We start from the raw sequence: 24,087 nt of genomic DNA, 5'->3' as shown, positions 1-24,087 counted from the left end.
CATTTCAAGAAGGCAGTCTTTTCATCTCTTATCGTATAAATCACTAAATGCATTGGTGTGATTAGTATGTTTCTTAGGCAGAACTGCAGATCCAGACTTTAAACTATAGAGGCAATAAATTCTTCTGCTATAAAGCATGAGTGTGTGACGATCTAGTTTTCAATTTTCAATTTTGGATATAAGAACTAACATAAGTAGCAATAGGTCATCTCTGCCACATGCTGCTTCTTATTATTTTGTTTGGAACTACATCCAACTCCTAGGTGAGAACTGAGGTGACCTATCTTCTTGGATCCTTGTGGCTTGTCCAGAGACTCTGAAGACCACCTGCCATAACTATGAATTCTGTAGATTCATTAATCATATATTTTGTGTACATGGGCCTTTGGTTTTCAGTATCCAATCTGTGGCTCAATATTAAGGAATGGCTTTTATTAATGAATAGTGAAAGTGGAATAGGCACCTATTATTATACTTTGGAAACATAGATTCTACTTGGACCTAGGCAGAAGGAAAATTGAATGAGATCATCATAACGTCAAAGGCCAAAAATTTACTAAGGAAAGAATGTACCTGGAAGTCTTATCCTAATGTATCAGGTTGGTAGAAAAGTACAAGAACTTGAGATGAGAAGACATTTAAGTACATTTTAGATAAAAAAAGATCATGGTTCAGGAGGTAGTTTTAGTGCTGTTGCCTACAGAGGGCTAATTGAAGCAGTATTAAGGAATTGAGGAAGAGAGAAATCTACTTAAGAGGAAATATGAGGTCTTAAAGACCAAACTGGATTTACACAAAAGAGGAATGGATCTAAGTGCTCTAAAAAAATAGGGCTATTAAAAAAGGAGGTATTTTGGTCCTTGTTAAATCATAATGGGTGCCCAAAGAAGATAGAGACATGAGAGCACAGAGAACACAGCAGTGTTACTCCTTCCACAAAGAAGGTGTTGGGATTCAGGAAAGAAGTGAGGAACACACTGTAAATCTGCAGATAGTCTTTCATGAGATCAACTGGGGGCCCTTCCCTTGAAGACTGTAGCAGCTATTCAAAGTGGTTATGTAAAATATGAACACACTTAAGAATTATAATCTGGAAAGATCAGGGTAAGATATTTGAAGCATAATTTGTTGAATTTCAGGGTCTCGGCTATGATAGATGGAGTTGCCAGTATTGCCTGGGCCCTTAGTGAACACACTTAAGAAGCTTTCAGATGTAATGTTTGAAGAAATGATGAGAGAAACGAAAGAGGAATCAGGCAGGACAACAGCAGATAAGTGCAGACATGGATGTGGTGTGATGGAAAATACCCCTTAGTGAGGATTATCCAATTCCAACTCAAGGACAGGAAAGTAGGTAGGATTTATGTTAAATAAAGAACACTTTGGGCAGACTCAGAGCTCCTTGATTTTCATGTCTCCCACTGGGGGAGACCACACAACATAGAATATGGAAGGCAATATTACAAGAACAAATGTCTCTGGGTCTGAAAGCATAGGGGAAACAGAAGCAAACAAACAAGTCAAAAAACTCTGAGATCATAGAATAATAGTAAAGAAAAGGACCACTTGAAGAAACTGGTTAAAATGCTAAAACAGCAAGGCAGCTGAGGCTTCCTACTACAAAAAAAAAAAAAATTGTGGCAGAAGAAAATATTTTTGTTGCCTTGAGTTGGACAAGGATCCGAAAGTTCATACATGAGGGATGGCTAAGTTTTAAGGAATAATGGCACCTGGAGAAGGTATGATCCCTTGTAGGCCCCAAATCACACAGGTAGAGCTACCTTATGAAGAGATGTGTTTCCTAGGCCTGGGCAAAGGGCTGATAAAAGAAGAGGATGGAAGGAGTTTTAAATATGCAGGTGCGAAAGTTGAGCACCTACAATGAGACCTAAGCACTGAGGAAGTCACCACTGCAAATCCCCAGACTTTGCAAAAAGACAGGTGTGTATCCAGTGCCACTCACTGAAGGCAAAGACAGTACATGCAAACAGGCTCCTCTGCCCAACCTAGAGTTCACTGTTTCCCAGAGTTATTAACCTCTGATGGTAACAGGCTTTGTCTTATGTGCACAACTGCTCCAGACTGACCACAATTCTGCTGTAGCTGAAGATTTTCTCTATCTACCTGCCTTCCCTCGGACATGCTCCAAGTCTTTGCTTTAATGTGTAGGAGTAACATGAGCCTGCATTATACTGAGTCCTAAGGTTAAGGAATAAAATTTTGCTTGAGGTAAATTGATCTTGGAGTTGTAAACTTTCTTATATTCTTTCAATTTGTGAGTGTGACATTAGTACTATGATAATTGCCATGTATCCCAATAATTCTTTGGATTTTTTGAAAAAACTAGAATCTAGGGAATTGAGATTTCAAGATGTATTAACTGAATTGGGATTTCAGGATGCAACTCTGAAAATGCTAATGAGTCCAGGTCATTTTACTAAAGGGGAAAAACAAAAACAATCTCTACTCAGACAACCAATTGAGATCCCTCTGGCTAAGGTTGAACAGAATAAGATATTAGGAAGGAAATAAATAGAAACCTTAATACTTTTTTTGGAATTTTGCTTAAAAATTATAAACTTTGATATTCTAGGCTTTAATTTCCAAGTAAGTGCAGGGGAATTTAATATTTGCTGTTTAGTTTCTCCCCAGATATTTGGCAAGAGCAAGAGGTCCACCATATCAGGTTTACTGCTTAACTTCTGGTGAGTTTTATTGGATAACCTACCTGAGCCTAATTTTGTATAGAGATTGGAATGGCTGGTGATTTTTGGCTTAAGGTATGACATGGCTTCTAGGAACAAGAGCTAGAATACTTGCTCATAACCCTAAGTGACTAATGAAACAGTTATATATTGGGGTTCCTGTCTCATGAATTTGAAAGCAGTACTGCTGCTCCTAGGTAAGAAGACTTGATGTTAATCCCAAAGAGTTAAGAGACCAAAAATCTATACGTTGTGGAAGAAAATCTTTTCTCCTCTATTATTCTATTTCTCTCATAAAGCAGGACTTCATTTTGGCAGTATTGGGGTAAGTATTAATCGTCTTTGTCCTTCTTTCCCCACCTCCTCATTCATTTTCCCCTAAGGGAGGAATGACTCTTCATATTGTTGAGGCAAGAAGAGAAACAAACGAAGAAGTGTGCCCAGCTTAGCCAATTCCAGAAGGACAATTCACAGAATAAGTGCTTTCTGCTCTGCTCCTTTGTCTACAAGGCAGGAATACTCGGATCAGGCCTAATTTTGTCTTTTTTTTTTTTTTTGAGACAGAGTCTCATTGTGTTGTCCGGGCTAGAGTGCCGTGGCATCAGCTTAGCTCACAGCAACCTCAAACTCCTGGGCTCAAGCAATCCTTCTGTCTCAGCCTCCCGAGGAGCTGGGACTACAATCATGCACCACCATGCCCAGCTAATTTTTTCTCTATATATTTTTAGTTGGCCAATTAATTTCTTTCTATTTTTAGTAGAGATGGGGTCTAGCTCTTGCTTATACAGGTTTCAAACTCCTAACCTTGAGTGATCCGCCGGCCTCGGCCTCCCAGGATGCTAGGATTACAGGCATAAGCCCAGCCTCCAGGCCTACTTTCTGAAGGCAAGTCAGAAACTATTTTCTCTGTGTTCTGTCCATAGAACTCAGTGGATTGGAGGCAGTGATTCTGGGTAAGTGTGTCTGCTCTACAGGCCTACCTCTCCCTTGGGATTATCTCAAGCCCTAGACTTGGGAAAAAGAATTAGGAATCCCAAATGAAACCATTTATCTGAGCTGAGTTCTCTGATCCAAGTTATCATTATTATTTAAAAAAAATGTTTGTGACCTCCATATGTGCTTTACTCCTCAAATCTTCCCAAGTATGGAACCAATTAAGGGTATGAGCAATTATCATCCTCGAATTTCAGCAAATACTCAGCTAATATTTGCTGAGTGCCTAGTATGTTCCAGACACTATGTTAATAGTTTTATAGGCATTGCTTCATTAAATACTCACAACAGTTCTATGAAGTATACACATTGTGGTTACTCCCACCTCACAGATAAAGAAATTGAAGTTTCAAGAACTTATGTGATCTGACTAAAACCATACACAGCCAGTAATGGAGGAACTCAGACATAAAAGTAGATCCAGCCTGTTGACTACATCCTGCCATATAATCATCTCTTAACATTTTAAGAAACGATGAGAATAGAGCTCCAGTTTTTCCTTGTTGCAAAAACTAGAAAATTATAGGACCATCAATCTGTGTTGTGAATGCCGTCTAAAGCAGATCTTCTCTCTGAAATCTGCCAATCTGTCAAACTGAGCTTCTCCAAAGGCTTGACGTAGTTAAAAGTTAAATCTGTCCATTCATGATACTAATTTCACATCTATAAATATTTTTACATGAATCCCAAAGAGTCAATATGGCTAGATCCATAAACTGGTGCCCTAATTTGGCATTGAACTTGTACTATAATGTGATAGTATATTTAAGACATGGTATCATGGATAATTAATAATAATATTCAACAGTTCCTAATACAATCTTATATAAAATAATTAAATATAGCCCTATTAGAATTCTTTTCATCTTAAAGAATATTCCTAAGCATTTCATTCAGATTTTGCCTCAATCATTATATTTTAGCTATTCATATAAGACCATTTTAATTATGATGGAGGCTAGAAAATACCAAAAACCAGTGGCTCTGTAACCATTAATATCAATAATAAAATCAATTTAATTTTAGGTTACTAATTTGACAATAATCCAAACAACTTAATGTCAAAATTGGTAAACATTTCAAAATTTCACACACATCATTTCTTAGAGAAGTAAAAGAGTAATATGTATAACTATCATATCACATGGAAAAATATATTTCTGGCTCTAAGTATATTTAAGGAAAAGCTTCTAAAATTCTTGTAATTGAAATTTATCCATTATAACCCTTGAATTATTTAATTATGCTTTAATTCTATATTAGTAAATAATAAAAATTTTGCCTTTGCAAGAAGTGTTAAAGCATGTAAATGGAAGAATGTGGAGATATTTCTGGGAGGCTCCCTTCTAGGGGAACATGTTGGCGGTATATTTTTACCTCTGAAATCGGTTTCTCATAGACGTCTTCTCCTATGGACTTCTCCTGGGCAAGGATGGCATCTCGGTGCAGGACCCGAAGCACTTTCTCTGGCTCTGCAGACCCGTAGTGAGCCTCCAGAACTTCAGGCTTGGTTTTCTCGGTCTTGAGCATGTGGATCACATCTTCTCTGGCCTGTGTTAGTAAGTGCAGAAAGGTCAGATGTTGACAATGTAAATCACATACTGGGCTCACAAGATCAACACGGAGCTTATTGAATACATCCCCACCTCTTCAGGGCTACTGGCAAATTCACTGGGTATTCTGTTCGTATTTTATTTTTTTATCAAAAGCAGATTGGCAAGCAGATCCTCTGCTTCAGGTTGCTAGGAAGCAGGCAAGCAGGAAAGATGGTTTGTGCTAATATTAACTACATAAAAATTGCTTTATCTAAGCAGCAATTATTCAGCGGGTGGGTGGGTGGGAGGCAGGTAGAGCTGGTCCTGGGATACTCAACCCATTTCAGTGCACATGAGGTCAGTGACAGTCTAAAAATTGCTAGTTTTCTATTCATGCTCACAATGTAGTATTCAAATCTGGTTTAAAATAAAACCCTGCTGCCTCCATTCTAGTTACAACTTCATGTGCAATTAACAAACAGCCTTTATGGGTGATTTCCTGTTTCTCATCAAGTGACACATTTTGCATGGAAACATATGGTTGGGAACTCACATAGTGCTAGGCTGTCCTTTTCAATCTAATATGTATTCACAATAAAGGTGAAATTTTACCCCTTCAGCACCCACACTGTCAGTCAGATGAGTCAAGTTGGTGGATCGAAGTTGTTCTTTTGGTTTCTTAACACAACGTTAACATGGTGTTGAAGCTCTCAAGAAAACTGCGATTATAGGTTTTATATCATATTGTCTTTGGTTCTCATCACATATTGCAAATACATCTGGATGGTGTTTTGTGCTGATTAGCAGGGATGATCTTGCTAGTTATGATAGGGCTGACATTTGCTGAAGGTACACCCATCTGGGCACACACTTGGAGCTGTTTTTCCAGTAATGGTGGTGGGTAAGAAGTATCCTGACTTTATTCCAACTTGTACTAAAGAACAAACTGGTTGGGAGCACAGTTTCAGTCTGTACCAATGGAATAGAGTTTTCTCCTCTATTAATGCTAATTATGGGCTTCAAATTATAAATCTGGCTAATGGTATTCTAAAGAAGAAAGATAACTAGTCAAACACAAGTATTCACAGTATGACTATTATAAAGTTTGTCTTTCTTGAAGTTTATTCATTTTTATTGCTTTTTTAGTTTCTAAATTAATCTAATTCCAGATGGCTAAAGACTAATTTATTACTGAAACATCAATGAACATGAATTTGCAGATTTGCAGTGTCTCTGCCACATTTACATGTACTTATTTCCAGACAAAAATGAAAATTATTTATTTTTAACAGCCTAGAAGTTTGGAACGTTAGTGAGAAAAAGTCAGAAAGTAGTTTAATGGAAAGGCAATGTGTCTCTTACAAAAGGTGAAAGAAAATAAGCACAGATGCGGTGTCAGGCTAGCCTGTACACCATGCTAATTAGAAACAACCACCTACTTCATCCAGGAGATACAGCCCTGAGTCAAAGGGCAGCTTACCTAGTGAGTGAAGAGCGAGCTATATTTTATCTCCTGTTCATCCCCTCTGCCAGGCACCCTTGTGCAAGGCACAACTCTGCATCTGCACTGAAGGAGCCTTAAGTTACATACATTGCTATTGATCTTCAGGCAGGAAGTGCTCCTATGTTCATCTGACAAGGTGAATATATATATTGCATCTTCTATTTATTTATTTATTTATTTTTGAGACAGAGTCTCACTCTATTGCCCAGGCTAGAGTGCCGTGGCATCAGCCTAGCTCACAGCAACCTCAAACTCCTGGGCTCAAGCGATCCTCCTGCCTCAGCCTCCCAAGTAGCTGGGACTACAAGCATGAGCCACCATGCCCGGCTCATTTTTTCTATATATTTTTAGTTGTCCAGCTAATTTATTTCTATTTTTAGTAGATACAGGGGTCTCACTCTTGCTCAGGCTGGTCTCGAACTCCTGAGCTCAAGCAATCCTCCCATCTCGGCCTCCCAGAGTGCTAGGATTACAGGCGTGAGCCACCGCACCTGGCCCATCTTCTAAAATAATAGTTTTCAAACCTGACTGTGTTGGAATCACCTGAAAAACTTTAAAAAATCCCAATGCCCAGGACATTTCAGCCCGATTACACGCAAACATTTTAGGGATGAACCCATGTGTCAGTACTTTTTAAAGCTCCCAGGTTATTCCAGGGTTGAGAGTAGTACTATGCCACACTAATAGGTTCAGAGACACAGCAACCAAACTGAATACAAGTCCTTGGCACTATCCAATCTAAACTTTCCAACTTTGATGCAAGTTGCAAGATGCAACTTTCCTATTTCTCTTCTTAGAAAGGTATCATCACCTTTCTCCTTTAAATCACCCTCACACCTGAGATCAACCTTTTGCTTTAGCCAAAGCTGAAGGAAACAAATTCATCTTGAAAGAAGCAGCACAGGACTGTGAATTTAGTGACTTATGTAATGACAAGGAAAGAAAACTTAGAATCACATTTAAAAGTGAAAAAATGGCGATGATAGAAGGTTGGCAAGCTGGGAGTCTTGATAACAAACTACTGTCTCGTTTCCATCTTTAAATAAGATGAAGTAAAAGTTGTTTTCTAAAGCTCACATTTTTATCATGTGAAATATAAAGACTTATGGGCCAGACATAGAATGTATTGTCCTATTACCCACGTGACGAGGTTCAAAAAAAAAGAGGATGTACTGTCCTTTGAAAAAATAAACAGAAATTTTTAAATGTTAAAATAAATAAGAGAATATACTGTCATTTGTATTATACATTGAGATATCGATTCAAAATGAAATGTAAATATTTCAAATGGTCTTCTTCCCTGTTCTTTTAAACATATTACAGTGGATATTTAAGAAAAGAATAGAATAAAAGCAGCATTCAAATTCTTCAGAAAGAAAACCATTATAAAAGGCTAAAAAATAGATTTGATCATATAGTCCTTGGGTAATTAAAAAAAAATTCTAAAAGACTAAAAGAAAGTGGCTTAGAAGACAGACACTAAAATATTTGGTAGTGAGATTAACAGTTGTTTTTAATCTCTTCTTTTTGCTTATTATAGGTATGTATTTTCTAAATTTTCTACAGTGAACATATAATTAATTTTATAAAGAGAAACTTATACTTATAAAGTTGTACTTTTGTAAAGAAGGAAGAAATACTTTATCATTCCTATTTTACACACATGAAACAAAGGCAAATAATTTAATAGAAAGCTCTTTCCATCTGCTCAATGGTGAGAAAGCCACCTTCATTCTAGTTATAGACAACCCTATGCACAAGTGTCTCTGGGATTTAACACAAAGGAAGATATAAAACAAAGATTGCCCAAAGATTCTTCTATACCTTCTTTGGGCACTGGCTTGATTCCTTTTAGAATTATTTCAAACACAGCAGTAAGCTAGAGGTAGAACAGCCACTGAGCTGGGTAGCAGTAATGAAAACAGGGTAGTATATAAGGATTATAGGTTTTCCCACCTAATATTTAGTCTGATTTATCACATACTGACAAGAGAGCTGAAGGAATCACAGCAGAACTATTTCCATATCGCATTTCTACAAATGACCTCCTGAAAAAGTGGTTGTCCCTAAATATGGATAAAAATAATCAGAAAGTGGCTCTCGAATATAAATTGTATAAAATAATCTTGAGAGCATAAATTTTACTGCTAGTTAGCACAAGTCTACATGACCTGAGCATAAAGAAAATCAAATAAATCTTAAAGCTATCAGGCACATAAGAATTTGAAATAAAACATGGAAATAAAATTCACATTATGGTGTAGTAGAATGAGCTCATTCTAATTTGAAGAAGTAGCTTTGAAGAGCTTTGAAGAGACTCAGAATTAGTTTCCAATCCTAGCTGTGCCATGTGACTTATGCAAACTGCTAACATTGCTTTGACTTAATTTTATCATCTATGAAACAGGATCATAATAACTTCCTTATATAATGTTGTTAGTTTGAAATCAGATATAAATATATAAAATGCCTAATTTAGAACTTGGCACACGGTAGGTGCTGAGTCAATAGTAACAATTTACTGTCGTTTCTGTTAGGTCTCTATCATTAGAAGACTTTTTGCTGCATGAGGAGAAAAGGAATTTTATAATATATTTTTTCCTAATCAAATATACATATAAGACTGATATAGTTTAACTGATGAGACATTTTACAACCTGCTCTTAAGAATATTTTTTCAGAAAAGAATTTTTAAATCAGAGCAGTCTCTTTCCAAAAGTTATTTAATCTCCCTGACTCAGTTTCCTTGTCTGTAAAATGGGGACACCAACTTCATAAGAGCTTTGTTAGGTTCTAACAAAATAATGCAAATGTAGTGCTTTTAAAACTGTAAATAGGGTCAGGTACGGTCTACCTGTAACCTCAGTACTTTGGTAGGCCAAGACAGGAAGATTACTTGAGGCTAGGAGTTCAAGACTAGCTGGGCAACAGTAGATAGATTCCCCCCCCCACAAACACACAAAAAGAAAAATTAGCCAAGTATGGTGGCATGCATCTGTAGCCTGTAGTCCTAGCTACGTGGGAGGCTAAGGGAGGAGGATGGCTTGAGCCCAGGAGTTTGAGGCTGCAGTGAGCTATGATTGTGCCACTGCACTCCAGCCTGGGCAACAAAGCAAGACCCTGTCTCTAAAAAAAATAAATAAATAAAAGTGTAAATAGGAAGCTATTTCAGTTTAATAGTTTAAGCTATTCAATTTGAAAATATGTAAATATTATTGGTATTTATCTTCTTGACTAAATATTCCTAATTCTCTTAAAAGATACCGTCTTTTGTTCCAACTGATGTGAAACACCTATTACTTTTATCTGTAAAATGCACTTGTGCTTGAACAGTATTAATCATGATATGCTATATATACTATGCATTTCATCTTAATTGTCCTACATACTAATTACCAAAGAAAAAGAGGCTATGGTGATGTAATACTGTGCATTATATATTTAGAACCACACTATTCATCATGAACTTACTAAAGGCTCTTTAATTGCTGTAATAATAATTATGGAAGGAATAAAAATGTTGCCTATAAATTACTGCTATTTAAAAGAGCTTAATAGCTCAGGACCTTTGAGCAAAAAAAAAAAAAAAAAAAAAAGAGCTTAATATAGTAAGTTAATAATTAATATTGTGGTATTGGTCTAATCAATGGATTAAGAAAGATGACTGTAATAACAATAAATTTTACCACTTCAAACATATGATTCAATCTATATAAAAAAGATCCTACATCTTGGGGATAAAATTACATCTCCATTTTTGAGAAATTTATTAATTTTTCTATAAAGAAATAAAATTCAGAATGTAAGAAAACTTCTGTTCTTGAACATTATTATTGTCACATAGCAGTTTATCAGAAGCAAGTGGCTACAGTTCTAGCGTTCTGGGGAACTGCTACATAAACTACTGTATTTAAATACCTGTAAAATGACCCACAGAGATGAGTGTTTTGAGGAAGACTCCAGAAGACTTGCTGCCACCTTCTGTTTGAGGGGACAAAGGAGATTGGAGGGGAAAGAGACTTAATAAACATATTCAACTTAATTACTCCTGATGGATAGAATAGAACAAATATGAGATTTGGCTATATAGAAACAGTCATATAGTTTTCTTCCATCAGACGTAGTTCCTCGGTGCCAATGAAGGCATAGGGAGGTAAGAACAAGGATGTCCCTCCAGAACTGAACTTCACCAAGTGGACCAAGGGGTTGTCTCAGTTGGCTGCATAAGGGGATTGATTCAAAACATGTGGGGGCAGCAAAGAGCTACTCTGAGAAGCCCAGGGCCCACAGGTGGGTTGGTGTGTGTGTGTGTGTGTGTGTGTGTGTGTGTGTGTGTGTGTGTGTGTGTGTGTGTGTGATTCATTTTGAAACATCAAGGGAGGGCATCTGGGCTTTGCTGGGAGAGGAGGGGTGGTAGGGGCAGGGAGACAGAATAAAACTCCTGGCAGGTCAAACCCACACAGGTGGCATAGATTCAAAAGAGGGCTGAATCCAATCATGCATTCAATGAATATCTGTACACATTCACTTTGTGCAATGCACGGTATTCGGTATTGAGATATACAATTGCATCCTCAGCAATTCAAATGTAGAGAGATACAAAGAATTGAAAGTCATTTACAACATGGCACAGTAAGCCCCATGATGGAGAAGATATAGGGGGCTAAGACCTTCATCTAGAAGAACACTTGTTTTGAATCAGAGCTAACAAAAGAGGCTTCCTAAGGCTGGGAGTGGTGGCTCATGCCTGTAATCCTAGCACTCTGGGAGGCCGAGGTGGGAGGATCATTTGAGCTCAGAAGTTCGAGATCAGCCTGAGCTAGAGTGAGACCCCCACCCCATCTCTACTAAAATCATAGAAATTAGCTGGACAACTAAAAACAAAACAAACAAACAACAACAATAACAATATATATATATATATATATATATATATATATATATATATATATATATATATATATATATATATAAAAATTAGCCAGGCATGGTGGCGAATGCCCATAGTCCCAGCTACTTGGGAGGCTGAGGCAGTAGGATTGCTTGAGCCCAGGAGTTTGAGGTTGCTGTAAGCTAGGCTGATGCCACGGCACTCTAGCCCAGGCAACAGAGTGAGACTCTGCCTCAAAAACAAACAATAAAAAGAGACTTCCTAGAGGAAGTGACCTCAAATCTCACAATGAGTCCTTGAGCCAGAGAAAGAGGAAGGAAGGTGAGAGTGCTCTAGGGCCAGGGAAGACTATGCAAAGGCCAAACAGATTTAGATGCATAGGATGGTGCAATATGAGGCTGGAATGATAAACTCATAAAAAGCCTTGTAAGCCAAGCAATGAGTCTGCATTTTGTCACGAACAGCAAGAAGCTTTGGAGTGACATGGTCAGATTTGTGTGGTGGAAAGATCACTCATCTGCTGTGTTAAAGACAAAGAAATTCTGAGTCAGCCAGTCTGTTGGGGCAGCCCAGGAATTGTGTTTTAAAATATCTCCGCAGGGGATTCTAAAGCACAGCTGCATTTGGAAACCACTGCTGTAGGACGGATAGACCAAGTCAGTATCAAAAGCACTTAAAATTTGTACTGTGTTAGCTCAAGGTTCTTGACAGGGTTATCTGATTCCCAGGGACTTGCTTGCTCAGAGGTTTCTTGATGTTCTCCCTGTGTTATCAGTCCCTGACCTTTCTATACCAAAAAATCATGGTCACTTCAGACCAGTAGCCTAAACCAGGAACGTCCTTGGAAACTGTTGAAAGCGTTTGCCAGTTCTAGGCAAATGAGAGTGACCAACTGTCCCACTTTGCCTGGGGCTAAGGGGAGCTGAGTTTTATGAAGCTGGACTTTCGAAAACCAAGACAGTCCCAGACAAACTGGGACAAGTTGATCTCTCTTTGACAAACACCAAGTCAAAGGAGACCAGATATTATATAATATCCCCAGCATGTGGCAGGACAGCCATAAGTCGCCTTACAATGCTCAGGAACTAAATATTGTTGATCATGTTTCCAAAACGATTACTATGTCTGGTGATATTTTTAACTATATTTTAAACTTGTGCAGTTTTTCAATCTTTTCTTTTTTTTTAAACTATAATGTTTAGGAAAAATGCTTACTTTTTATGCCCCTGTGACACAGCTTTTTGTATACTTCTAAAATGGGGATGTACATAACCCTGACAGCACAGAGTGGAATGACAGTGAGCCTTGCAGCCTAAAGAAAAACATGGTACATCCTCCTGAAGCACTAAGGTTACTGAAAGACTTGAGATGGGTGGTAAATAGCTTAAAATTCTTCCAGAATATTAATATAATTTCTATAAATATTAATACAATGAGTACAATATTCACCTGAGTGTTTGGGACAAAACACAAGACATAAAAAAATTTGCTTGTGTCAGAAGCTTGGGACAGACTCTTTTTATTTATTTATTTATTTAGTTAGTTAGTTATTTTTTGAGACAGAGTCTCACTTTGTTGCCCAGGCTAGAGTGCCGTGGCGTCAGCCTAGCTCACAGCAACCTCAAACTCCTGGGCCCAAGGAGGCCTCAGCCTCCCAAGGAGCTGGGACTACAGGCATGCACCACCATGCCCAGCTCATTTTTTCTATATATTTTTAGTTGGCCAATTAATTTCTTTCTATTTTTTTTTTTAGTAGAGATGGGGTCTTGCTCTTGCTCAGGCTGGTTTTGAACCCCTGACCTTGAGTGATCCACCCACCCCACCTCCCAGAATGCTAGGATTACAGGTGTGAGCCACCGCGCCCAGCCTAGACTCTTAAACAATGTAACCATGGTCGCTAGCATGGTGGTACACTCAGTTGGCCGAGAGGAAACATACCAAGTGGGAAGTTTGAGAAGCCTACCTCTACCTAAAGACACTGTACACCTTCAATAAGGCACTCCTGCCAAGAGCTGCTGACTTTAAATGAGGGATCCACTTTGTGGAAAGGATAAACCCACTACTATGCTTATGGAAGAACAAGAACATGATTCTCCTCTACTATCACTTCTTCATATTATTTAGATAACTGCTTAAATGTGGTCCCATTGCTATAGTGAGCCAAGGAGCCCCTAGAAATGATGGTCCTGGAAGAACAGTACATGCCCATTCTGCGATTGCTTTCCCATTCTGGGGACTGGACCACTCTGTATCTATTTGCATAAAGTAATTTATTAATTTATTTTTCTATTTCCTTCTTAGGCTGTGAGTTGCTGTAAGCACAGGGACTGTGTTTATAGTGCCTGAAAGACCGTCTGCCATGCAGTAGACATTCCATAAATATTTGTTGAAATAAAGAAAAGTAAAATTAAGTGATATGAACTCAGAGAGGCATAAACTGGCACTGAAGATCTCAGAACAACCTTAAATACTTAGTTTTGTTCAAAAGATCTAAATAATTACATTTTGTCAACCTCGTTACTCTTTCATCTGACATCTCTGTCTACAATTTAGGAGTCACTTTGTTCTTCTTAGGTTTATTCCAGAAAGAAAGTATGTAAACTGAATAAGGAAAAACAGTACATTCCACCAAAATGTTGCAATAGGAAATGCACTATCTTTAAATCTCATACAAATTGAATTATACTAGTTATCCCAGTTAAGTAAATACTAGTATTATAAATAGATTGAAAAAAAAAGCTATGTAATTTATAATGTTATTAGCTATTACTGTAGAAATTAAATCCATTTTTTTCCTCCACATTTGAGAAAGTAAAGTTAACATGATGAGTAATACAGCAACATACAAGGAGAACATTCAGACATGGTTAGTTTAAAGGGTCATTGGGCCTAAGAATGTGACTTTTGGTTTCTCTGGAGAAAGTTTTCTCCACAACTGTATGGTCAATAGTAGCATAAAAGTCTCTATAGAGTTTGTTCATTAAAGACTAGCACTTCAGACTATCACCTAAAAGAAATCTTTTATTAAAATATCAGAAGCAGATGGTGTTTATCATGTTAAAACTTGCTTTGTCTATCACCATGATAGCTTGAATTTTTAAAAGTAAAATTCTCAAAATCCTCATGATGTTTTTCACAAAAATAGAAAAATACATCCTAAAATTCATATGGATTCTCAAGGGACTCTGAATAGATAAAAGAATCTTGAAAAAGAACAAAGTTGGAAGTCTACACTTCCTGATTTCACAACTTACTACAACATTACACTAATTAAAACAATATGATACTGTCATAGAGAGACATATAGACCAATGGAATAAAGAGCCCACAAATAAATTCTTGCATATATAGTCAAATGATTTTCCACAAGGATGACAAGACCATTCAGCGGGGAAAGGAGAGCCTTTTCAACAAATGTGTTGGGAAAATTGGATACCTACATGCAAAAGAATGAAATTGGACACTTACTTTATAGCATATACAAAAATTAACTGAAAATTAATCAAAATATTAGAGCTCAAACGATGAAACCTTAGGAACAAAAGCACAGGAGAAAAAGCTTTATGATATTAAATATGGCAATTATTTCTTGGATGTGACACCAAAGCACAGAGAACAAAAGAAAAAATAGATAAACTGGACTACATCAAATTTCAAAACTTCCAGGCATCAAAGAATACAATCAACAGAGTGAAAAGCAATCAATGGAATGGGAGAAAATATCTGCAAATAATATGTATGATTGGTATTAATAACTAGAATATTAAAGAACTCCTACAACTCAAAAAAACTTTTTCAAATGGGTAAAAGACTTGAATAGACATTTCTCCAGAGAAGATATACAAATGGCTAACAAGCACATGAAAAGATGCTCAATATCACAAGTCATTAGGGAAATACAAATCAAAACCACAATAAGATGTCACTTTACACCCATTAGGATGGCTACCATCAAAAAAACAGAAAGTAATTAGTGTTGGTGAGGATGTAGAGAAATCGGAAGCCTTGTGCATGACTGGTGAAAAGTAAGAAAACAGGATGACAGTTTCTCAAAAAGTTAAAAAAAAAAAAAGTTAAAAATAGAGTACCATATAATCCAGCAATTCCACTTCTGGGTATATAACTAAGGGAATTGAAATCAGGGACTCAAACAGATTATTCATACACCAGATTCATAGCAACGTTATTTACAATAGTCAAAAAGTGGAAGGCTGGGAATGATAAGTAAGAGGAGTTAAAATCTGGGGAAAAAAGTGGAAGAAACTCAAGTGTCCATTGACAGATGAATGGATAAACTAAATATTGTGTATACATACAGTGGGATACTATTCAGCATTAAAAAGGAAGAAAACTCTGACACATGCTACAGCATCGATGAGCCCTGAAGATGTTCTGCTAAGTATAAGTCAGTTACAAAAGGACAAATACTGTATGATTCCAATTACATGAAGTGCTTAGAGTAGTCAAATCATAGACACAAAAAGTAGAACGGTGGTTACCAGGGGCAGGTGGCAGTAGGGAAGAGGGGACTATTGTTTAAAGGGTACAGAGTTTCCAGTATAGAAGATGAAAAAATTACGGGGATGGATGATGGTGGTGATAGTTTCACAACAAGGTGAATATACTTAATGCCACTGAACTGTACACTTAAAAATGGTTAAAATGGTCAATTTTATATTACATATACTCTATCACAATTTAAAAAACTTAAAAGTATCTTGTTCATCCCCAAAAAATTCAAATAAGAAAAGAAAATAAAAATTATCCCCAATCCTCCATCTAGAGATTACCATTTTAAAACAGTTAAATTCCATGTAATAAATTATAAAACTGTAGTCATATACAGTCATATTTTTCCTGTGATTAGTCATCTGAATACAACTGTCATCCGTGGATTTAAATACATTTTTAGTACTTATCTGTTTTTCTTCTTTCTTCTTTTTTTGCACACATTGGGATATTAATAGTATGACAGCTGCTGTGTCCTGGATTAGAAATTAGATAAGGTCACAGGTTCCCCCATGCGGTGCTATGATCCTACAGTGTATAATTTCCTAAATTCCAAAAGACTGCAAGCTTTTTATTCTGTGCTAATAAGACCTTCAGCAGAATCCTTAAACTGCCTGCCTCTATTTGTAATCAGCAGGTAGGGGCCAGCTTTCTGTAAACCAGGTGAGAAGTTGAATTTTTTAGAACATGGGGGAGTCATTTTTAAGGCACAACTAGATTATATTTTCTCTCTCTGGTTGTTTATCCAGCTCAGTAAATTTAATCCCCTGAACATGAACCAGCTAGATAAGACCCCAGACAGTTCAAGCATCCATGGTACACAGGACTTTGCCTATTAGGTTACATTTTCTTCACCTCCTTCTTACTTTTTCCTGTGATTGCCTCCTTTTCAGTTAGTCTCTAGAAGTTATTTTTCCAGCTTGAGTACAACCCTTCTATGTCCTTTCATCTGGAGGCCCGACTGGCAGGGTGGCCTTGCCCCAGAACTATTTGCATGGGGGACCAAGGCTGCTTCTCCTGGGAAAAAACTCATCCCTAGGGAGGAAGGGCACCATTTTGGCTGAAGGACAATGGAGCAGGGTCAGAGGGGAAGGGTGACTCTGAGTGCAGCACAACGCCTGTCACTCAGGCTCCCATCCAGCCCACCCCCCTCGACTCACGTCTGAGTCCTGGGGTGAGGGATTGCCATGAAAGACCCAAATAAAAACTAAAGGAATTGGTAAATTAGAATTCAAAGCATCGCAGTTTCAGCAGTAAAAGGGGAAGGTGGGGAGGAGCAGCCCTCTAATATCTCGCATCCTGCTCCCAGTGTAGACATCCTCCTGAAGAGCCTCCAAGTAGACATCAACTGACATAAACAGAAGAGAGAGGCTTTTGGGCACAGCAGGGGTGTTGGCTGTGCTTCCAGCAGGCACTCACAGGGGAGCCATCACGACCACAGCGAGCAGAGGAGGTAAAAAGGGCAAAACGGTGAATGCCGATGTCATGTCGGCCCAAAGGAGCATACAGAACACGTGTGGGTCATTCTCTGGGGCCTTCTAAGACTCAAGAGAGAAATCAAAAGGAGCTTGGCATTTCCATCTGGCAGGAAGGGGCAGAAGCAGGAGAGGGAAAAGATAGCTTTATAAAGTCTTTGATCTTATTTTTATCTTCAGACTGATGAGGGCTGAGAAATATGGGTGATACTTTTTCAAAAGAGAAATTATTTCAACCAAACAAGATAAGACGACGACGTTGTTCAGATAGAATGTATACATGAGGTTTATCTGAATCGCATAACAGTGAGTTCCTTTAGGTTTACTCTATTTTCCAATCTATTCATTTCAGCCTCTGACCTAAGTGAATTCTGTATTTATAACATACATTTGGCCAACTTAGCAATATCACAGTAGAATTTTTTTTTAACAAAAACACAAGAAAATCTCAGACATTCTGAATCCATGGGGAATGTCACACTATCTACTTTTACAAAAAAAAAAAAATAGAGTTAGCACTTTAAATACCAGAGTTTTTCATTTTAAGAATTTGGCCGTAGATATATCCGCAAATGTATTATAAAGTTCCTCTCTACTTAAAAAGACTATAACATATATAAGTTAATGTCTAAAACTCACGATGGTCATTATAAGTATCAATTTTTTGATATACTGAAGATGAACACTGTTATGTGGTTACTAAATCCACTTGCTTTTCATTTTTCTTTTTTAGCAAGTTCCTAATGCAAACTTAGAGATAATTTTTTGCTTTTACTTCTACTCAAGAGGTCCAGTGGGGTAAAAATAGCATACACTTGGGAATCTTGGGTTAGAAATATGCATCAGTACTGCTGCTAGTGTGACCCTGCATTAGTGAGTTAGCCTCTTTGAACTCAGTCTCTTCATCTGTAAAATGGGCGTAGCAATAGCTACCTCACAGATTTTACATGAGCTGATGTATACAAAATACCTGGTAAATTAGTTACCTCACACCTTGGGAGTGAAACAGACACATTATGGCTTTGCTGTTTACTATAGCTATGTGATCTTGGGCCACCTGGCTCTGAACTTCAGCTCCCCAGCCTGTATGAGAATGAAATACTTGCGAAGTGACTAAAACAATGCCTGACACACAGTAGATGTCCAATAAAAGACAATTTCCTCTTTGTTTTTTCTTGTTGGAGTGAATTGCTGATGTGGAACAGCTGGATCTATTGGGCAACATAACCAAAAGCCTTTCCACAAACTAAATCAATAGGTCAAAGGCCAAGGCAGTTTTTCTCATCCTATATACTGCCGATATCCTGTGACTGCCCAAACCACCCATAACAATACCTGTGATTTGTATGCCACGAACCTAACAGACCACTGGCAGCCCCATGTCAGCTTGTGCTACACTTCTAAGCCTCTTGCTCTATTTATTGGTGTGATTTGAAGAAGCAGCTCTGTCTCTAATTCAAGAATTTGGACTACACTGTTTACTCGAGAGCAGGGGTGGGGAACCTGCAGCCTTAAGACCACATGTGGCCTTCTAGCTCCTTATGCCTTTTGATTGAATCTAAATTTTACAGAACAAATCCTTTTATTTTTATTAATATATTTTAATTCATCTTTTATATTTTAATTTTATCTTTTAAATGAACATATTTAAAATACCAAAGAACAAAATAAGTTTCAACATAGTAATCCTCCCAGATTGACCGGCACAATCAGAACATTAGTAAGCCATAAAAGCTAAACTGATGGCTGCTATGCTCATGATTTAGTTCTAACTTCTCCTGCATGATTGGCACCGTTCCTGCACAAGGCTGGTTGGTGAGCTTTTGGGGGGGGGGGTCGAGTATGCCAGTCTGTTATCAGTTTTTGACAACAGTTCACTGTGGTTCTGTTTGAAGTGGAATTTGTGAATAGGTGCACAGCTCAACAGTGTTTTTAAATTTTGTCTGCTTAACCACCCATCATGTTAAAGAACAAGAGCACACTGAAGGAAGAAAGCAGATTTTTTAATGAGGATTGGGAACTACAATATTATCTTGTTTCTGCTAAAGATAAGATGATTTGCTTGCTTTTTGATGCTGCTACATCAATATTAAAGAAATTCAATACTCATCAGCATTATAACACTCATAAGGACCACAAATATTTTAAATTAGAGGGGGAGGTGTGAAAGGTTGTATTGCAGAATTAAAAGGTGAAAAGCAAAAGCAAAGACAATTCTTTCAAGCAGCAATAAGACCTGGAAATAATGCCACTGAAGCAACTTATAAAGTAGCTTATATATTCAGGAAAAAAGGGAAGCCATTCAGTGAAGTAGAAATTGTGAAAGAATGCATTGTCGAAACTGTAGGATGCTTAAACCCTGTTTCAAAGCACAAATGGCGCCTCTTTCAAGGAGTACCATAACTGAGCAGCAGCATGAATTAGCCTTCAACTTAACAGAACAACTTCATGCAATACTTCAAAAGAAAAAAATATACATTATTCAATCACTTAGGATGAATCAATTTGTAATACTGACTTGACACAGGTTTTTTACTTCATTTGGATCATAACAGAAAATTTTCTTTGCTACAAAGAGTTACTCGCTTTGGGCACTCTTATAACCAGAACACAGGCAATAGAGTTCTTCAACAACTTCCAAGAGAAATGTCACAAAGTTGGACTGAATTTGGTAAATTTAGTGAGTGTGTGTATAAACGGATGGTGCACCTTCCATGAAAGAAAACGTGAAGGGTTTACTGCACAGACAAAAATAGTATTAACAGATCCAGATGCTCTCATTTCTTTTCATTGTATCTTGCATCAGCAAAATCTCTGTGCTAAAGCTACTATGTTAAGTGACACTTTGCAATGAATTATAGGTATGGTTAACTGTATCCATGTAAATGCAACACAGCATCCTCAGTTTTGGAACATACTAAAGTTGAACAATGAGGTATTCAGTGTGGATTTGCTGTATCATTCTAAAGTGCATTGGCTATCAAAGGAACAGGTGTTAGCCAAAATTTTATCTCTGTGAGAACAGATAGTTAAATTTTATGAAGAACAGATTCAACATTGTGAATTATTGAAAGAAGATTTTATAGGAATGCAGCATTGCTGTGTGATATCATGTCAAATCCAAACAACTTGAATATTTATTTGCAAGATAAAACTAAGTCTATATATGATATGTGGCAAAAAAAAAAACCCAAGCATTTCAAAAAAAGCTAACTTTTTTCAAAACAATTCTTCAAAAGGAAATTTCAGATGAATATTTTCTCCAGTTAGCAAAGGTTATTGGTGAACAGGATGATATAGGTGAATCATTTGTAGAACATGCAGCTGTTATGGATCTATTAATTGGAGAATACAATGAAAGGTTCACTGACTTTAAGAATCATGACCTCATACTCAAATTAGCATTTCAGCCTCACCTAGTTGATATCACCAAGGCACCTAAAGAGAGAACTGATTGAGCTTTCAGTAGATAACATTTTAAAGTCATTGATGCTAAGAAAGATCCAATTGAAATATGGAAAAATTCAATAGAATACCCACGCCTTTGGCAACATGCCCAAAAATACTTTCTCGCTTTTCAATCACTTATTGCTGCAAATCTACCTAACCCAAATCAAGATGCCCTTAAGGTCACAAATGATTGATATCCACCAAGTGAAATTGCAGACCCCCATGCTGCAACCAAATATTCAAATGCTTTCTACGAAAAGTAGACACAACAAAGTCATTAAAAGGTCAGTTAACTTTAAAATATACAAATAGTTTTCATTTTTTGAAATTATTAAGTAGTTAGATTTTTACAAAATAATGTACATTTTTAAGTGTATCGAACTGAATTTTCTTGAATGCGGCCTTATTTGATTACGGCTAAATTAATGCAGACTTCCAACATGAAAAGGTTCCCCACCCCTGCTCTAGAGCCTGCAGTTCCCCCATTCCCACTATCAAAAGAGTCTATTATGGCAGAAATAAGACCAATTTTTCTAAACTTTTCTTAGTATTCTGTTTAAAACCTAGAGTCAGTAAGAAACAATGTTACATCTTGCTAGCACTGATGTTGAAAGGAGACATTGCTTATAGATGAAGGATGCAACCAAATCAAGCCCTCTGGTTTAGGAAACGAAAATAAAAAACAAGTACAAAAAATAGAAATGTTAAGTTTTTAAAAAATTGTGTCTTTGATATTTAACAATATGCCTATAGAGTTCCTATTTGGAATGTCCTTGTTTAAAGAAAGGAGATCCCTGAAAAAGCCACAAAACTTCTGTATGATTTGTGATTTGTTAACTGCTTTTCATGGGCAATATTTGGCCTTAGAAGGCATTTTCATCTGAAATGCCAAACGTACCTTTTCAAAGAGAAAGTGTAGTTGATTGCATCTGCTCATAAACTTATCTTGCCTTTTCAGTATATTGGACCAGAGATGAGGCACATTAAAGTTTTTTTTTGAACAAGAGCATCTCATGTGCACTGTTACCTAAGTTTAGGTAACAATAGTTTGTTACCAACCATGAACCAAAGTTTGTGGTTTAGAAGACATGTGCTGTTCTGTGATTTGAGAAAGGGCATAAAATTTATAGAATTGCCATTTCTGATTCCTGGTACTTTCCTAATCACAGCATAATTACAAAGATTTTGTAATTATAATTGTCCCTTTTCTCCCTGCCTCCAAGACTGAGAACTCAGTGAGAGCAGCAGCTTCTTGTTGTCTTTTGTGTCCCTAAACCCTAGCTCAATGACTGACACAAGTGGGTGTCCAATAATCATTTGTTAAAAGAATGAAGTGTGTGTGTGTGTGTGTATGTGTGTGTGTGTGTGTCTGTTCCACTTACCCATCAATTTCTCGTGCTTCTCCTTTTCAAAGCATGTACATTTTCTCCTTTGAGGACAGAACTGCTTTTTAAAAATCTACCTTTTACCTTTCATTACAGAAAGTTTAGATTACAAAAGATATTGGCTTATTAGTTTCATTTATTTTCACAAAATCCCCGTGATTCAGGTTCCTTATTGCATATGAGGAATAAATAAAAATGAACTACAGCTGATTCTCATCATTCACAGTAGCAGTTATGCTCTGGAAAGTTCTGACAAATGTGAAATTCGCGAATCCTGAACCCATTGCTCTTAGGGGAAACACAGGTTCCTGTGAGCTGTTTTTCACAATATTTTCATCAACCAATCAATACATTCCCTTGTTTTATGTGTTTTTCTGTTTAAAGACACCTTATTTAATATAAACTGTTGATTAATTAACATTGAACCCATGACCAATACCACTATAACACATGCCTAAAGGAGACTTATCTAATCCACATATTTTCTCCTTAAAGCACATCTTACAATTAGGAACACTAGGCAATACTTCATCACTATAACTAGGGGCTATTATAAACAACAAAATCACCAAGAAAAAATACACAAATGTGAAAAATATAGTACTAAATAGGCAACGAAAAGACACTCATCTACAGTATGAGAGCCAAAAGAAGAAAGCAGAGCATAGCCTGTTCAGCCTCAGCTGGGAATATGCACATCAAGCAACTCAAGTTTTTTGCTGTTCTGTGACTGTCTGCAAATGGTCATGAAAATGCCACAAGTGTTGATTTGGGGATTACAGATAAATTTTAGCATCCACCAACCCATGTTGGACAATAAAATAATGAGAAAGAAATTGGCAGGATTTGGGGATTAATTTATTTTTGCAGTATGTCCCAATCTATCCTTATTAATGCTGCCATTGGTACCAAAATAGGGGTACCAAAATAGGTCCTGCCACCACAGAAACTTATTCAAAGGTATTAGATAGATTGCAAGGGTCGAACCAAGGCAGAATTATTGGGAGAAACAACAGAGACCCTGAGAAAGCTCAGTCTTGGGGAGGAAGGGTCTGGCATGGTCAGTCAAACCCAGTAACAGGACCCAAGTATTGGAGAGGATGCCGGTGACTTCCTACGCTCCCTCTCACAACCACCACCTCCTCGCCTCTTTATTTTATCTGCGCTGGCCTCCTGGCTGTGCCTCTAAATCTCCAGGCCCACTCCCTCCTCAGGCCTTTGCCCCTGCAGTTCTCTCTGGCTGGAATGCTCTTCCCCCAAATATTTGCATGGTGTGCCTTCCCACACCCTTCTGGTCTTTATAGAACTGTTACCTTCTTAGTGGAGCCTTTCTTGGTCCCCTATTCAAAATTGCCACCATTAACACCTGCAAATAGTAGAAACTCTATAAATATTTACTGAATGAATGAATGAATATACATGGGTAGTTAGCTGACTTCTGCATGAGGGAAAGATTTTCTCTGAAATGACAAAGAAAAAAGATTAGAGACTCCATCTGTTAAAAAAAAATCATAGCCAATTAAATGCCCCAAAAAAGGAAGGAAATATTTGTAACTGTAAAAGACATAGGTAACTGCTTATCCTTAATTATAAAGAGTTTACATATATCAGTGAAAATAACTCTGAGGCTCAATAGGAAA

At 37.3% G+C, this 24,087-nt stretch overlaps 1 protein-coding gene across 2 annotated transcripts in view; it reads right to left on the bottom strand.

The window, feature by feature from the left end:
- Positions 1–24,087, bottom strand: part of FILIP1 (filamin A interacting protein 1) — a 207,663-nt gene that overhangs the window by 49,998 nt on the left and 133,578 nt on the right. For both annotated transcript variants that reach the window (XM_076003180.1, XM_012743151.3), the window contains exon 3: positions 5,076–5,249. In XM_076003180.1, coding sequence (XP_075859295.1) covers positions 5,076–5,249 — 174 coding nt within the window. The remainder of the gene's footprint in view (positions 1–5,075; positions 5,250–24,087) is intronic.

Source organism: Microcebus murinus, chromosome 5 (genome assembly GCF_040939455.1).
Source record: "Microcebus murinus isolate Inina chromosome 5, M.murinus_Inina_mat1.0, whole genome shotgun sequence".
Lineage (NCBI taxonomy): Eukaryota > Metazoa > Chordata > Mammalia > Primates > Cheirogaleidae > Microcebus > Microcebus murinus.
Note: the sequence above shows the minus strand (reverse complement) of the source record. Positions and strands in the feature narration are given on the sequence as shown.